General features: G+C 54.1%; 1 protein-coding gene across 6 annotated transcripts; it reads left to right on the forward strand.

The window, feature by feature from the left end:
* Positions 1-137: 137 nt before the first annotated feature.
* Positions 138-16,799, forward strand: Slc4a2 (solute carrier family 4 member 2). 6 transcript variants are annotated; one of them, XM_041640614.1, is made up of 23 exons: positions 138-636; positions 3,786-3,899; positions 5,519-5,681; positions 5,823-6,067; positions 6,142-6,260; positions 7,327-7,559; positions 7,656-7,798; positions 8,825-9,005; positions 10,119-10,254; positions 10,354-10,519; positions 10,647-10,761; positions 10,876-11,060; positions 11,179-11,404; positions 11,606-11,821; positions 11,904-12,052; positions 12,137-12,331; positions 14,542-14,793; positions 14,904-14,993; positions 15,105-15,271; positions 15,631-15,884; positions 15,971-16,140; positions 16,322-16,495; positions 16,579-16,799. In XM_041640614.1, the coding sequence occupies exons 2-23, from the start codon at positions 3,849-3,851 to the stop codon at positions 16,657-16,659; spliced, it is 3,711 nt and encodes a 1,236-aa protein (XP_041496548.1). In that variant the 5' UTR covers positions 138-636; positions 3,786-3,848; the 3' UTR covers positions 16,660-16,799. The 6 variants fall into 6 exon arrangements, with proteins under 6 accessions (XP_041496548.1, XP_041496547.1, XP_041496549.1 ...); XM_041640613.1 differs by lacking the exon at positions 138-636 and adding an exon at positions 1,477-1,681; XM_041640615.1 differs by lacking the exon at positions 138-636 and adding an exon at positions 1,807-1,825.
* Positions 16,800-16,851: the final 52 nt, after the last annotated feature.

Consider the following 16,851-nt stretch of genomic DNA (forward strand, 5'->3'; position numbering starts at 1 on the left):
ACAAACCTTAAACTTCAACTCCCAGAAAGCATCGCGTGTCCGCTTTTCGGGCGTCTCCGCCAAGGCGCGGAGGTTCCCAGTGTGCCCCGCTCTTGTTATTATGCCTTTTCTGTGCTCACAGCCTTCCAGAAAAGGGCTGCTCCGGGACTACGCGTTCCAGAATACAGTGAGGGAGGGGGTGGGGTACTCCGCTTGAAGTTTGCGTTTGACGGCCTAGATCCCGGGCGCTGTTGGCCCGGCTCTGACCTGGTTGGGTGTATTGAGTCGCCAGCGACCTCCTGACAGCTTCAGCACTAGTTTCCACCTCTCCTTAGGCCACCTGGTGACCCCAGGACTGATTGGGGAATGACTCCTAGCGATGTCTTACTGCTGATGACCTCACAGGGACCAGCTGACCACAGGGCTGGGCAACGAGACAGGTGTGCCCCGCTAGAGGCTGGATTTGAGTGGAGGGACACACGCCAGAGACCCCTCTTTCTGCTGGGCCCATTTTATCGTCTCGAAAGCCACCGGACTCCAGAGGCTCCACTTTGACATGCCGAGGCCAGCTGACTGGAGCCTGGGTGTCCCCCAGATCCCAGTCTTCAGAGCAGGCCCACTGGAGTCAGCCAGGGTGTGGTCCACGAGGACTGGCAGGTCAGTTACTCCCCTCAACAGACAAGACCACAGACAGATGCTACACTTGCAGCAAGCAGCCTTTACCTCACCCCATAAAGGAGCTGATTATAGATTTTCTTGCTCTGCTCTCTAATTGTCTCATGATTGCGTTCTTGAGGGCTGTGAACCGGGCGAAAACGGCCCCAAACAGCATTCCTCAGCGCCGGAACCAGAGTAACGCTAACCATTTGTTATTAACTTACTTAAATCTGAGTGCTTTTGCATAAACAATACTGTGAATCGCCCACGTGGCAGACTGAAGACGCATAAAGTGCATTCTTTATCTGAAATAATTGGTTTAGTTGAGAAAACAGGATGACACACTAAGGTCTTTGAAATAGAGATGTCGACTGTGAACAGGGTTCCATTCAGCGCGGAGGCAGTTCGAGCGAAAGCGAGTCCTCAACAAGTCGTTAGGTTTTTTTTTTTATCAGTTCAGGGTCACGGTCACCCAACTCTAGCATCATTACCCCTCACATTCGTGTGCCATCCGTTCTCTCAAGCAGACACCAGGGCTTTCTTGAAGGCAGTGGGTTTGTTTGGGCGGGAGCCCTGCTGAGCCTTAACGCCAGAGAATCTGTTGTTCAAGTCCCTGAGCCTCCATTTCCTGGCCCTCCCTCGATCCCCAACGTGAAACTGACTCTTTTCCTCCCAGAGGTAGTTTACTAGACCAAAAGAGGGCGTCCCCGGAGGTTTTGCGGGCGTGGTGGTGGTGGGGGACAGCCGGGGTGCCGCGCCGGCGGTGTCGGGCTGTGCCTGGGAGCGCGCTCCCGCCGCGGAGTCTCAGCGGCCTCTCTCCACCACTCAGCTAGCAGCGCCGGGGCCGCGCACGGCGCTCTGCGGGGGGCGCGCACGCTGGAGGCTGGCCTGCCCGCGGCGCGGGGGAAAGTTGAGTTGGGAGAAGTTGGGAGCGGCGGGGGCGCGCCCCGGGGTGGGCACCGGGAAGTCGTCGGGAGCGCGCGAGGGTTCCGGAGGATCAGGGGAGACCCGGAGACCCCCGGGACACGAAATCCAGAGCTAGCGGGTAAGCAAATAGGTGGGGGAGGGGGAGGGCCGCGAAGGAGGGGGGGGGGACTGGAGACTCGAGCGCCGAGGGAGTGGAAGTGGAGGAAAGGGCGGGGACTGGGGCTCAGGGAGCGAGGTCTTAGGGAGAGAGAAGGATGGGGAGGTGAGTGGGAGTACCTTTCCGAAACGAGATCCCGGGGTCCGCCTTTTAAGAGTTACCTAAAGCCAGGGTGCCGCGCCCCCTGTTACCAGGAGGGGGTAGTCTCAGAGAGTTGCTGCCTTCAGCTTGCTCTCTCACTGTAGGGCGGGTTCCAGACTACCCTTTTCCCCCCGAAACTTGCCAGTTTTGGGGTTGCCCAGGATCTCAATCCCCCGGATCTCGCAATTGGAAAACGGAGCCCTGAAAGGGGGTTGGCGGGTCAGGTCAGGACAAGAGGTCAGACAGAAGGGGGAGCAACTGGGTGAGGATGGGAAAGAAGAGCCTGAAGTTTGATTTTTACGGGGCTCCCTTCTCTGTTTAGGAAACTCCTTGCTGGGTGTGGAGGCAGTGCTGCCTCAAATCTAGGTCCACTTTATCAAACTCTCTCCGCCCCCACCAGCCCCACAGCCAAGAGCTGTGGAATGTACAAATTCACTTGGGGAATGGTTAATGCCCAAGTGGGGGTCCGGACTGCTAATCCCTTGGGCTTGGGGAGAGATGCTAATCCTTCGGGCCCGTCGGGGCTGGTCCGGGGAATGTGCCCCCACTAGGATTATCGGCACCGATGCTCTGGACAGAGGCTGCTTTGTATTCTACGACCGCGGGGGAGGGGTGGGGGCGCATGGGTAAAGGGAGGAGGGCTTGGTGGAGGAACACACTTGAGGGCGAAGCCTGGAGGTGGGAGTGAGCACCTGCAGGTGCTGAGGACAGATTCCCTATACCCCTCCTAGACCAGGTCCCCTCCCTGGCACCTCTCCCCCATACTGGCCGGCCCTGGCCGAAGGCCGTCTGAGGGGGGAGGTGGAAAGATCAGTCAGCTGAGTGGAGTTCTTGCCAAGAATGTGTAGCCCAGACTCCCCACCCTGGGCTGATCCCCCCAAGACCTCTATTTTTTGACCCTGTGCTAACTTGTCTCACTGCCAAGGTAGCCATAAGTCAGACAACCCCAACTTCCCAGCAGCACTTAAACAGCTTAGCTTTGCTACCTTTGGAGAGCGTTGGGTGGTGCCTTCACTAGGAATAGGTACCCCAGTTTGCACTGGCTGGGTTCCCTCCACCCCCCTCACAGAGCTCACACCCTATAGTCACTGTCAGGAGGGCTGCCCTGCCACTCAGATTTTCCTGGCCCAGGGCTAGGGAGGGGAGGAATAGAGACTGCCCCTCAGGATTCTTGTGCCCACCCCCTTGGCGATGTCACGTGCCCCTCCCCCATTATAAGCCCCACTGTCCAGTCCCTTCGTTTGTCCTTCGTCCTACTGAGTAAGTGGAGCTGCGCTGGGGAGCCTGCATCTGTCCTATGCCTAGGCTGGTCGTGCTGCTGGTTGGCCTGCCCTGTGGGGGCACCACCTCCTTACTCGCAGGCCCTCTGCTTTCCCTTTTGGGTTTTCTCCAAAGTTCTTTCTGGTCCTCTTTTTTCTGTTTGGGAAGCCAGCCACCCTGGCCTCCACACCCCTCTTGCTCTGTGGGGTGTCTCACTCCCTACCACACCCCTTTCTGGTCTCAGGCTCACCTCCAGGAGCCCCTGGTTTCTGTTCCCGTCTGGCCCTTCACTCCTGATCCTTCTGTTCTTTACCATTCCCTCCCTCATCTCTTCTGCTTTCTTTCCAGGGCTGGGCCTTGACTCCTTCCTGCCTCATTTTTGTTGCCTCTTCCCTTTCTGCTTCTGTTCTCTCTACTGTCTTTGTGCCAGCCAACCAGCCCCTTATCTGCAGTCCAACTCTTTGGTCTTCTTTTCCTATACCTAACTCTCCTCTTTGTTCTTGCTACCTCTGAGAACTACTATGAAGTCCTTCATAGTCTAGAAGAATCTGGTGTAGTTGGAGACACTAGAGTGGCAGACAGCTGAGGCTCTTCTACGTTCTTGAGCTGGGCTGGGGATTGGTCTACTCTTCCCCCATGGTGACTAGCCCTTTTCCCTACTCAGGTTATGCCTCCACCTTGTTGCCCTGAAAGCCGAAGCGACAGCGAAAAGGGCTAAGATTTGGCCATGAGCAGCGCCCCCAGGCGCCCTGCCTCGGGCGCAGATTCTTTGCACACGGTAAGCCCAGCCTGCAGGTGAGCTGGCCCAGGCTCCAGTGGGGTGTGGGTGGGGTGCAGAAACTACAAAAAAGAAGCTGTGTTGGATTGAGAGGCACTGCCATCTATACCCAGACTTTGCTGAGAGCATGAGGATGCTGAAATGGGGAAGGGGAGGGACAGGTGGTCTCCATTTTTCTGAGGAGTTGGATAGAAGTTTGAGGGCCCTAGATCTTAAGCCCTGTTACCCTCTCTGACTGGGTACTAACTGTATAGGCCCCCACAAGAAGTTCTACACACCAAAGTTCTAGTTGGAGCTTGCCGGCAGTGACTGGCCCCGCCTCTGGCCCACGCGCCATCCAGGCCCGTCCTCCCCCCCTTCCCCGATGTAGCCACTACCCCACATGGCCCTCTTCTGATTTTCCTAAGGAGTCTAATGATTAACTCTGGTGGCACAATCAGCCGCATTATATTGGTCACTTTAGCCCATCGGGGCACGTGACTGGGAAGGGACACTGGCTGGTGCCCTCCCCCTTCCAGGTTCACCCCTGCCGCCATGGACTTCCTCCTACAACCTCAGGTTTGAGGAGAACTGCCCATTCCCCCACCCTACAAGCTCCTCAGGAGCTGGTGCCTCTCTTGCTCCCTGCCTGCTGCTCCCTCACTCACCAGCTTCCTCCTGCCCAGCTGCTTCTGGTGGAAATGGGGCAAGTGCTCGGGAGAGTCTGCTGGGGCTGCAGAGAGATGGGCTGGGCAGGACCTCCTTTCTCCAGTCCCGCGTCCCTGCCTGCCCTGGATCTTTTTTTTTTCTGTGTCCCCCCCACCTCTACCCCTGCGTGTCTCCCCAAGACTGATCCTTCTCCCTGGCTCTTCCTTGCTGTAGCAGCTGGCACTGCCATGGAAGGGGTGGCATACCCTGGCCTTTGGAGGTCCTGACGCCCTTCAGGTCCCGAAGCTCTTGAGCAAATATTTGGTGGTGGCGCCTGGAGCTGAGACCTGCTGGGGGTGGGGTGGGTAGGGGGGCTGGACCAGTGCTGCTGGTCCTTTAGCCGGCCTGAGCTTTCCTGCAGTTCTGGCCTGCCCCGGCCCTGCTGTCAGCTGCTGCTCTCCCGCAGGATGACTCAGGTGGGGGGAGTGGGGGTGGGGTGAGGGGCGGGACTGGCTGGCTGGCTGTGAGGGGAGGATAGTGCCGCCTAAGTGGGCACGTGTGCTGCTGTGTAGGGGATGGGGGCTTTCTGGCCAAGCAGGGTTAGGTTTGACTCAGAACTACTCTGAGGCAGTTAGTTTAGATGCCTTCAGAAGTTACTTTTAAAGCTCAGCCATCGTCCTCCAGCCAAAGGAATTTCTTCTGCCGCGGGAACAGGGAAGTTCACATTCTGCCTGGTTGCAGAAGGGCTAGACCAGGAGTTCAGTGGAGTTTTCTAGTGTGGGCCTGCCCTGGATTCACTGGGCTGTTTTTAGGGGGGGTGAGCTGCTGGGAAGCTACGTCCCTGGCGTTGGAGGCCGCAGTTGCTGGGAATGTGGATTAGGTCCCTACATTGGAAGGATTAGGTTGATAGAGTCACTAGATCTCCAGCCTCGGGCAGATTAGGGCCTTTGGGACAATTCCCAGGGAATCCCATCCTTCCTTCCTTCTCACAGCCAGAGCCTGAAAGCCTGAGCCCCGGAACACCTGGGTTCCCTGAGCAAGAAGAAGACGAACTTCGTACCCTAGGTGTAGAACGGTTCGAGGAGATCCTGCAGGAGGCTGGATCCCGAGGAGGAGAGGAGCCAGGCCGAAGCTATGGGGAGGAAGACTTTGAATGTGAGAGGGCAGCTGGGAAAGAGAGGCTGAGGGCTCAGCTTGCACTGTCCAACAGAGAATGGGCTGGGTCTTAGTGGGAGAGGCCAGGACTGGAAAGAGGGATGCTGTGCTTGCCTGCTGCTAAGTTCCTCCTCCCTGCAGACCACCGCCAGTCCTCCCACCATATCCACCATCCACTGTCCACCCATCTGCCTCCTGATGCCCGCCGCCGCAAGACTCCCCAGGGCCCAGGACGGAAACCTCGGAGGCGCCCTGGAGCCTCTCCCACTGGGGAGACCCCTACAATCGAGGAAGGGGAGGAAGATGAGGATGAAACCAGTGAAGCTGAAGGGTCCAGGGCTCCCCCACAGCAGCCATCCCCTGCCTCTACACCTTCTTCAGTGCAGGTAAGTGGTGCCTCTGCCCTGGGGGCTGTCAGCAGGGTCCTGCCCTTACTTTTCCCTGTGGGTTCCTCTTGCAGTTCTTTCTCCAAGAGGATGAAAGTGGAGAACGGAAGGCAGAGAGAACAAGCCCATCCCCCCCTACACAGATGCCCCACCAGGAGATAGCTTCCCGGCCCACCAAAGGGGCACAGACGGGGTAAGTAGACCGTACTCAGCAGTGTTCTAAGTAGGTACTCCCCTTGCTAGAGCAGGGAGGAGGCATGAAAGAAAGCGGGAGTCCTGAACTAACCAGGCTAGGGTTTAGATTCCAGGCCCACCTCTCCCCAGCTACTTGGGGAGGTGAGAGCATGACAGGACAGGGCTTACTGGCCTTGATAAGGATTATAGGGTGGTTTACCAGTCTCAGCTGCTCCCGTCCCCAGCACTGGCTTGAGCACTGGGCCAGTGATGGAGTACTTACTAGAACCCTCTCTTTCTTTTCGGGAGCTGCCAAGTGCACCCAGTTGGAAAACAGATGTTGCTACCTGAAGTGGCAGCAGAACATCCCTGCGTCCAATGACCAGGTGCAGGCAGAGTCAAGTCCAGGCGCTTGGTAGGAGTGTGGGGGCACTAGCCAGAGAAGGCTTCCATGAGGAAATGACTTTGAGCAAAATCTTAAGGTTATGACTATCACAGACCTGTTGTTTCTGGGTACCAGGCAGCGTGATGTGCTATGGGAAATAAAGGACATGGTGTCCCTCTAGAGAGTGAGTGTATAGGCTCACTGGGTGCCAGGCTGGCAGGGGAACAGGTGGGAGGCGCAAGGAAATCCTGGCACTGAGGAAGGAAAGGAGAAGCAGGCAAGACCGTGGCATAGCGAGGTCGTGGGCTGAGTGGATGATAGGAGTAGGGGCAGGAACTGGTGCATCTGAAGGGCAAGGCTCAGCCCTCCATAAACATACGGCCAGGTTGGAAGGGCAGGGGAGTTAATATTGATAAATGCTAGGCTCTGAATGTTACTTTTCCAAAACCTCACCTTCTAAAACACTGAGGAATGCTGGCCTTTGCCCATGCTATGAGGAAGGTTTATATCGAGATGAGCCTTGGGGTGGCTGCGGCCACTGCACAACCCCGAAAGGCTAGAGCTGGGATTCAGATGCTGGCTGTCGGCTCTCAGAATCCTCAAGTCTTGTCACGTGCCCACCTTGCAAGAGTGGGGGCGAGGAGGGCTGAGGTAAGTGTGCTTCTCGGGCTCTTTGGACTCATGGCTGTTCTTTCTACAGAACCCTGGTGGAGGAGATGGTAGCGGTGGCCAGTGGCACGGCTGGAGGTGATGATGGAGGTGCTGCAGGACGTCCCCTGACCAAAGCCCAGCCTGGACATCGAAGTTACAACCTTCAGGAGAGAAGACGAATTGGCAGTATGACAGGGGTGGAGCAGGCACTACTGCCTAGGGTCCCCACTGATGAGAGTGAGGCCCAGACACTGGCCACAGCTGACCTTGACCTCATGAAAAGTGAGTGCTTGCTGGGGCCTATAATCAATCTCATTGTTGGTGGGACAAAGGGTAAGAAAAGGAGGAAACTGATCCTGGTCCTCTCTGCACCCCCAGGTCACCGGTTTGAGGATGTTCCTGGGGTACGGCGACACTTGGTGAGGAAGAATGCCAAAGGTTCTACACAAGCTGCCCGGGAAGGTCGAGAGCCTGGCCCCACACCTCGGGCACGACCACGGGCCCCCCATAAGCCCCATGAGGTACATCTATCTATATCATGTCTTCTATCACCTCCCCTTCTACCAGGCAGACCGATGGTGGTGCCCCAGAGCTGCCTCTGTAATAGGGAAGCTATCCACTGCGTCCTTAGGGCAGTATGGGCTCATGTAGAGTACTGTGTTCCGTGAGGTGAGCCTTCAGCGAGGTGAGCCTTCCCTGAGGTGTGTACACCGGCCATCTGCTGACAGGCTGCAGTAAGTGGTCTGCAAGAGAGAACACGGAACTCTCAGGCTGCCTGCATGTAGTGCTTCATTGTCAATGCCCATCTTCCCTGCTCAGCTGAGCCTTCTACCAGCTGGTGAAGGAGAAATAGTACGGGTGGTATCAGCCATGAACCAGGTCTGTTCCTTGCCCAAGGTCACTTAGTTATTTAGGGACCCTGCCCATCTCAGACTGCAGGGTTCTGAACTTTGACATAGTGTGGTTTCCTTTTTAAATGTTTTTATTGAGGTATAATAGCACTGTAATGTAAATCACACCTGTGCCAAGTGTCCAGTCCAGGGACACATTACGCCCACAACACCCAGATGGCCACTGCCCAGCTAGGGACGGTTCCCACCCTCAGCAAATCCTTTCCTGCTACCACCCTGGCAGTGTCCTATAGAGATGACCGTGCCCTGTTGTTTTGTAGTCTAGACTGGCTTAGAATTTGCTATGGAACCCAGGCTGGCCTCCACCACAAGGCAGTTCTGCCTCAGCCCTCTCTGCCCCAGTGTCCTGAGGGCTGGGAGTACGGAAATAATCCACTGCTGGTTGCTGTTAGTCTTGTCAGGCTTATGTCGGTCTCCAGAAGCCCATGGCTTCCTTGCATGGTGACTCCACTTGTCTCCGTGAATCCTCTTCACAGTAGATATTTTACAGATGAGGGAAACCCATGTCTGGTTAGTAAGTCACACATGCCCGTGTACCATCCACCATGGCCCTAGGTATGCTTCTGGTGCTGCTTTTCCTGAGGTGGATTCTAGCAGCCTCATGTTCCCTGCAGCATTTTCTCGTCTCACCCCAAGGTGTTTGTGGAGCTGAATGAGTTGCTGTTGGACAAAAACCAGGAGCCTCAGTGGCGGGAGACAGCCCGCTGGATAAAATTTGAGGAGGATGTGGAGGAGGAGACCGAGCGCTGGGGGAAGCCTCATGTGGCCTCCCTGTCCTTCCGAAGCCTCCTGGAGCTCCGCAGAACACTGGCCCACGGTACACCTCCATTTACCTGCTGTATGAACCCTTTGCTTCTATCTCCATAACCGAAGCTAAAAATGACTTGAAAGCATTTGGATGAGAAGCATCTGACATTCCTGACGCGCCTTCTATAGCACGTTTTGTTTTAGGCCCTCAAGTAGCCCAGTCTAGCCTTGAACTCACTATTTAGCTGGTGCCGGCCTTGAACTCCTTACCCTTCTGCCCCTACCTCCTGAGTGCTGGAATTACTGGCATGTGTTACCACACCCAGCTTCCTTCTTAACATCTTAGAGGATCTGGGAATATTACCTAACCTGTAGGACTGTCTGAACGTCACTAAATACCCAGAGGCTCAGGACTCCAGTGGACTTGCTTCCTCCTTCCTGTTGGGTAATCACTCCCAGTTGTTCTTTCAAAGGCTGTTTCTAAGCAGCTGAGGACAGAGAACTCTGCTCTTGGAATTGTTTCCAAAAGAAGAGCAAACACGCTGCAAGTGAAGTTTCTAGGCTTTGGGTAAAACGCCAGAGGGAGAGCTTTATCGCTTAGGCTGTTTTGGCTGCTCGGAGCAGTTGAGTCCATTTATTCCTTAGTTCTTTGTTCTGGAAAGTTGACCTTGCCAGATAAGTGGCCTGGCAGCTTTTGAAAGGAGTTCTATTTCTACACATTTTTGGGGTACCAGCAAGCACCAGCACCCACTGGGCTTGCAGAAGTCAAGGGGGAAGTCTGGAAACTTTCAGTTGACCCCAGGGTTGCCATTTGGACAAAGCCACGGTCTGGCTGGAATATGAGGGAGATCCAGGACCCCAGGAGTGTCATGGGGAGGCAGCACCATGAATTTCTTACAGCGAAGAGGATGTAGCTGTAGTGGGTGCCCCGGGTAACCTCAGCTGGGTGCTCCTGGGATAAGGCATCGGATAACTAAATCTTGGTAGTTTTTATCAACCTCATACAGTATTCCTGAGAGGGGAGAAGGAGGGGGACAAATAGGTGAGAAAGGCAAAGTGGTAGAAGCTTTACTCAAGCCCAGACCTTTGGCCTACCCTGCCTGGCTGCGCCAACCTGTTCCCACTCTCCCTCCTGTCTGCTCCCCGCTGCTGTTACTGGTTCTCTCCCTACCACCTATCACAGGAGCTGTGCTCTTGGACCTGGATCAGCAGACCCTGCCTGGGGTGGCCCATCAGGTGGTAGAACAGATGGTCATCTCTGACCAGATCAAGGCAGAGGATAGAGCCAATGTGCTACGCGCCCTTCTGCTGAAACACAGGTATGGCGTCAGGGTAGGAAGACCCCCATCACATCCTGCCTCCCTGGCCCTAGCCCCACTGTTGTCTTTCCTGACCCTCACTGTCCTCTGTCCCATCAGCCACCCAAGTGACGAGAAAGAGTTCTCCTTTCCCCGAAACATCTCAGCGGGTTCTCTAGGCTCTCTGCTGGGGCATCACCATGCCCAGGGGACCGAGAGTGATCCTCACGTCACGGAGCCGCTCATCGGTGGTGTTCCTGAGACCCGACTGGAGGTGGATAGAGAGGTGAAGGGGAATGAACCCTGTCTAAGGGCTGGCAGTAGGATATGAGCATTGTGGAGATGCAGCTGGAACATGTGGGAGGTGCTGCCTAGACTGAGTTCTGTTCTCTTCCTCCCTTCCCAACCCCTAGCGTGAGCTTCCACCCCCAGCCCCACCTGCAGGCATTACCCGCTCCAAGTCCAAGCATGAGTTGAAGCTGCTGGAGAAGATCCCCGAGAATGCTGAGGCTACCGTAGTCCTTGTGGGTATGTGGGGGACATAGGGAATAGTAGAGGCTGGGCTTCAGGGCCATCCAAGACTTAGAGACCAGAGGGTTCTTGTCAGCTGCTCTTGTCCATGGTGACTCCATATATCCCTAGGCTGTGTGGAGTTCCTTTCTCGCCCCACCATGGCCTTTGTGCGTTTGCGGGAAGCTGTGGAACTGGATGCAGTTCTGGAGGTGCCTGTACCCGTGCGTTTCCTCTTCCTGCTTCTGGGCCCCAGCAGTGCCAACATGGACTACCATGAGATTGGCCGCTCCATCTCCACCCTCATGTCTGACAAGGTCAGCTTCTTCTCCATCTGATCCTATGCATCCTGCCTCAGCCACTAACCTTGTGCAGCCCCAGTTCCCAGTCTGGCCCCCTCCTAGTATACTCCCTGATTCCTATCTGCTTGAGCAGCAATTCCACGAGGCAGCCTACCTGGCAGATGAACGGGACGACTTGCTGACTGCTATCAATGCCTTCCTGGACTGCAGTGTGGTGCTACCACCTTCAGAAGTGCAGGGCGAGGAGCTGCTGCGTTCTGTTGCCCATTTCCAACGCCAGATGCTAAAGAAGCGAGAGGAGCAGGGCCGCCTGTTACCCCCTGGGGTTGGGCTAGAACCCAAGTCTGCCCAAGATAAGGGTACGCCCATGTAGGCCTGGGCCAGGAGATGCTGCCTTAAGGAGGGAGCCTGAGGGCAATAGAGGGCTTATAGGGGCCTGGCAAAGGAGGCCAACTATGTTGCTCCTGGCGCCAATGTAGTCTGTGTTCACAGAGGAGGGCCTGATGGGGTGGTTGGGAGGGAGGGCTCCACAGGCACCCTGACGGAGGCCTGGGTTGCAGCGCTCCTGCAGATGGTAGAGGTGGCAGGTGCAGCTGAAGATGATCCCCTTCGGAGGACGGGCCGGCCCTTTGGGGGGCTGATCCGTGACGTGCGGCGCCGATACCCCCACTACCTGAGTGACTTCCGCGATGCACTTGACCCTCAGTGCCTGGCTGCTGTGATCTTTATTTACTTTGCCGCCCTGTCTCCTGCCATCACTTTTGGGGGCCTACTGGGTAAGGAGAGGCTTTAGTGGAGATGGCAGGTGGGCATAAGGCTTGGCTACCAAGTACTGAGCTTGTTCCTTTTCCACTCCAGGAGAGAAGACACAGGACCTGATAGGAGTATCAGAGCTGATCATGTCTACAGCACTCCAAGGTGTGATCTTCTGCCTGCTCGGGGCTCAACCACTGCTGGTGATTGGCTTCTCTGGGCCTCTGCTAGTGTTTGAGGAAGCCTTCTTCTCGGTAAGAGCTCCTTCTGTCTCACTTCACTGCCCTTCCTGGACACAGCTCCTGTCACCCTGAGGTCTCCCCACCTTTTCTGCTCAGTTCTGCAGCAGCAATCAGTTGGAGTACTTAGTGGGCCGAGTGTGGATTGGCTTCTGGCTGGTGTTCCTGGCCCTGCTCATGGTGGCTCTGGAGGGGAGCTTCCTGGTCCGCTTTGTCTCCCGATTCACCCAGGAGATCTTCGCCTTCCTCATCTCCCTCATCTTCATCTATGAGACCTTCTACAAGCTAATCAAGGTGGGTGTGTGTAGGGTACAAAGGAGCCTGGGGCATACTGTTTTGTCTTTAGAAAAATGTTTTAATTCAGTTTTCTTTGTTCTGTTTGTGTGCATGCACGCATGTGTCCGTGTGTCACAGTGCCCATGTGGAGGGGGTCAGGGTTGCACACAGGAGTCGCTTCGCTTCTTTGACCTTTTGATGGAGCTCAGATTGTCAGGCTTGGCATCAAGTACCTTCACCCACTGAGTCCTGTTGCTTCCTTCCTTGCTTTCTTCACTTTATTGTGTTTTTCTGTCTCATATCTTGGTTTTTTCTTCTGGACTACAGGCCAGGCTAATTCTGGCATCGTCTTTTCAGAAGCACAAAGTAACATGAAATCAAGAAAGGGCTAGAAGAGCTGGGAAAGCAGGAAGGCCGCTGGGAGTGTGGCAGAGTTGTGCTCTAGTGCCACAGTCTGTGCTCCCCCACTCCACCCCCATCCTTCCATGGCCTCCTTGTCATCAGCAAACAACATCAGATTAGTATTTCAAAAACTCATATTTTTCATAGCAAGGATAACATGCACTTTCATTAGAATCCAGGAATGGAAAAATGAGGGCCCAAAGGTGACACACAGTCTGGACATCTAACACACAAATCTCAGAAGTTACTATCCTTGATCCTCCGTGCTCATGGCTCCTCCTCTTCCCTTAGCCCCTGGAGCCCAGCTTTGGCTCTGGCTCTCTCCCATTCCCCGTGACCTTTCTGCCCCCTCTCCACCCCATGTAGCCTTACACTTACACCAGACTCTCTAGTCTCAACTAAATCTTTTTCTTTTACTTCAGTTTCAGTTTCAAATTCTTTATTATACGTCATGCTTGCTCAACATGAGCTGAAACAGTTGCTTTTCAAAGTGTCTGAATATTTTGCAGATTTCTACATGCAGGTGACTATGAAAATATTTGGCATTTTTAAGAACCTGAAATCCTGAACAGGCACTTACACGAAGAGAACATTGCCACCCACAGATACAGACATTTAAAAGCTGTTCAGGACATGACCGTGCAACCTTTGACCAGTGAAGAAGTGGGTTCCTGATCACTCTCTCTGAAGGCTGTAATAGGGGCTAGGGTTTTAATTCAGGGGTAAAGTGTTTGCCAAGCACATGCAAGGCCCTGTGTTTGGTCTCAGCTCCAAAACAAATTAAAAAGTTTAAAAACCGGAGTCTAAATGCCATAATAGTAAAATGAATCTAAAGAAATGTAATTTGGGTTTTTGGAATTCATAAAGTTAACTGACAAAACTGTTACTGAGATATATTAAAAAAATATTGGGGCTGGGTACAGTGGCACACACGTTTGAGCCCAGCATTCTAGATGCAGAAGCAGAGGCTGTTAGATCTCTGAGTTTGAGGCCCGTCTGGTCTACATAGTGAGACCCTATGTCAAAAAGGAAAAAATAAATATTTGTGGAGAGCCAACAAGATGACCCAGTGCGTGAAGTTAACGGCCATCAAGCCTGGTGACTTGAGTTTGATTCTTGGGACCCACCTAATGGGTAGAAGAGAACTGACTCCAGAAAGTCATACTGATCTCCACATGGGTGCTATGAGTAGCACATGCATGCCCACATAGATACACACACACACACACACACACACACACACTAAATAAATGTAAAGAAATAATATTTGTGCAAAATGAACTAAGTTAAGTGAAAATTTCCACACATACATCTCATACTTTGTATGTTTGTGGTCAGACCCTGTACCTGTGAATTTGTGACTGTAACCTTTCTTTGAGACACTGAATGAATGATATAGTGTTAACTTAAACTGGATTAGCCGGGCAGTGGTGGCACACACCTTTAATCCCAGCACTTGGAAAGCAGAGACAGGCAGATCTCTGTGTGTTTGAGGCCAGCTTAGTCTACAGAGTGAGTTCCAGGACAGGCTCCAAGGCTACAGAGGAACTCTGTCTTGAAAAAAAGAGAAAAAAAGAAATAAACTGGATTGAGTTTTTGAATATATGGAACATTGCAGTACAGCATACCATCCTTGCACAGGGCCATTCTGATCTTTTCTATACCCAGTTTTAGTATCTGTGCTACTGAAGCAAGCACTAAGTCATTTTCTTAACCTGGTAAGATAAGCTTCTAAAAGGCAGGTTGGCCTTTGCCAAACTCCTCTACCTCGCCAACATCTACCCTGACCCCAGTTCAACCCATGGTCCTTTGTGGCTCCTCCCCAGATCTTCCAGGAACACCCTCTCCATGGCTGCTCAGTCTCCAACGACTCAGAGGCAGACAGCAGCAGTGGCAATATGACTTGGGCAGCAACCATGCTGGTGCCAGACAACGGCAGCACAACCATGCAGTCTGGACCAGAGAAGCCCCGGGGCCAGCCCAACACGGCCTTGCTATCGCTGGTGCTGATGGCTGGCACCTTCTTCATCGCCTTCTTCCTTCGCAAATTCAAGAACAGCCGGTTCTTCCCTGGCCGGGTATGTAGGATTGCAGGCTGGAGGAGCTGAGGACAGGAAGGGGATAACTTGGAAGTATGGGGGAGTTGCATGGGATAGGAGGCCTCTGAGCATGGTGCTTGCCCTCTTAGATCCGGCGGGTAATTGGGGACTTCGGGGTGCCCATCGCGATCCTCATCATGGTGCTTGTGGATTACAGTATTGAGGACACCTACACCCAGGTGAGGCATTGCACAAGTAGCAGCAAGATGCTACTGGGCTGTTTCTACCACCTTGGGTTCTGATGCTCCACTGAGTACACACTGTAACAGCACACTCCCTCTGCCTTGCAGAAGCTGAGTGTGCCTAGTGGATTCTCCGTGACAGCCCCAGACAAGCGGGGCTGGGTCATCAACCCTCTTGGAGAAAAGAGCCCCTTTCCCGTGTGGATGATGGTGGCCAGCCTGCTGCCTGCTGTCCTGGTGTTCATCCTTATCTTCATGGAGACACAGATCACCACGTGAGCCATCCTAGCTAAGAGACCAGAGTCCTCAGCTAGGCTCAGGGATACAGTATAGGATCTATCACCATGGGGCAAGGACCTCAGGGGACCCTGGATGCCAGCTAACCAGCTTCTTTTGTAGGCAACAGAAACATCATTGATGTTACCTGAGGTGGGACAGGGCACACACATTGCAAGCTAGCCTAGCAGGGCTTAGAGGAATTCTGTAAGATACAAGCTAAGGACACAAGTTCAGTTCTATGATGGAGTTCCAGTGGGATGAACAGAGTCCACCAGAACCAGTTGGGACCTGCTGGAATGATATGATCTCCCATGCTGTGGATACCCTGGGGTTCACAGTGCCTCTCCTCCCCCAGGCTGATCATCTCCAAGAAAGAGCGGATGCTGCAGAAGGGCTCTGGTTTCCACCTGGACCTGCTGCTCATTGTAGCCATGGGTGGCATCTGTGCCCTCTTTGGCCTTCCTTGGTTGGCTGCTGCCACAGTCCGCTCTGTCACTCATGCCAATGCACTCACTGTCATGAGCAAGGCTGTGGCACCTGGAGACAAACCCAAGATTCAGGAGGTCAAGGAACAGCGGGTGACAGGGCTGCTGGTGGCCCTGCTTGTAGGTATGCTGCCCTTACTCTGAACCTCACCGTTCCTGTAGGTCCCCAGCTTCACTGGAGGGAACCAACTGTTTCTTCTCCTTTCCCAGGCCTCTCCATGGTCATTGGGGACCTACTACGACAGATCCCCCTGGCTGTACTCTTTGGCATTTTCTTATACATGGGAGTTACTTCCCTTAATGGGATCCAATTCTATGAGCGGTTGCACCTGCTACTCATGCCACCCAAACACCACCCAGATGTTACCTACGTCAAGAAGGTAAGTTCCTGTACTCAAGTGGTGCAGAACCCCATCTCAGCAAGACTGTTTGTTTCCTCCCTGTACATAGTAGCTCTAGAAATCCCTGTGGTAGTTCATCTCCCAGGGGAGAGGAAGGAGGGTCCTGGTCCTTGTGGCTGGCTGGGATATATGTCTAGGTTCGCCTCCTCTCTGCCCCCAGGTTCGGACCATGCGGATGCACCTGTTCACTGCCTTGCAGTTGCTGTGCCTGGCCCTGCTCTGGGCAGTCATGTCCACAGCTGCCTCCCTGGCCTTCCCCTTCATCCTCATCCTCACAGTGCCACTGCGCATGGTGGTACTTACCCGCATCTTCACCGAGCGAGAAATGAAATGTGTAAGCACCCCTTCCCCCCTCTCTCTCCTCCACTCCTCTCTTCTGTGGTTCTATAAAGGTCAACACTTCCATTCTTCTCACAGCTGGATGCTAATGAGGCAGAGCCAGTGTTTGATGAGCGTGAAGGTGTGGATGAGTACAACGAGATGCCCATGCCTGTGTAGCTGCTGTCCAGAGCATAGCAGAGGGACTAATGGGTAGGGGACAGGGGTTGGGGGCTGGGGCTCCCCTCCTACCCCTCCGCATTTTTATTTAAGTGAATAATTTAAAGCCCCCTTCTCCCCACCCTGCAGTAAAGTGCTTCAACCCCAACCCTAGGCCTGGTCTTCTGTCTTTGTTAGTGGAGGTCATGAACA

Source organism: Microtus oregoni, unplaced genomic scaffold (assembly GCF_018167655.1).
Source record: "Microtus oregoni isolate MIOR12 unplaced genomic scaffold, Mior012 000064F_ref0000363, whole genome shotgun sequence".
Lineage (NCBI taxonomy): Eukaryota > Metazoa > Chordata > Mammalia > Rodentia > Cricetidae > Microtus > Microtus oregoni.

Excerpts from the sequence above, each read along its gene's own strand:
- Slc4a2 (XM_041640614.1), top strand. The coding sequence starts at position 3,849 with ATGAGCAGCGCCCCCAGGCGCCCTGCCTCGGGCGCAGATTCTTTGCAC. Across the intron at positions 10,762-10,875 it reads GGCTACCGTAGTCCTTGTGG|GCTGTGTGGAGTTCCTTTCT; the intron begins GTATGTGGGGGA and ends ATATATCCCTAG. Across the intron at positions 16,496-16,578 it reads CCGAGCGAGAAATGAAATGT|CTGGATGCTAATGAGGCAGA; the intron begins GTAAGCACCCCT and ends TTCTTCTCACAG.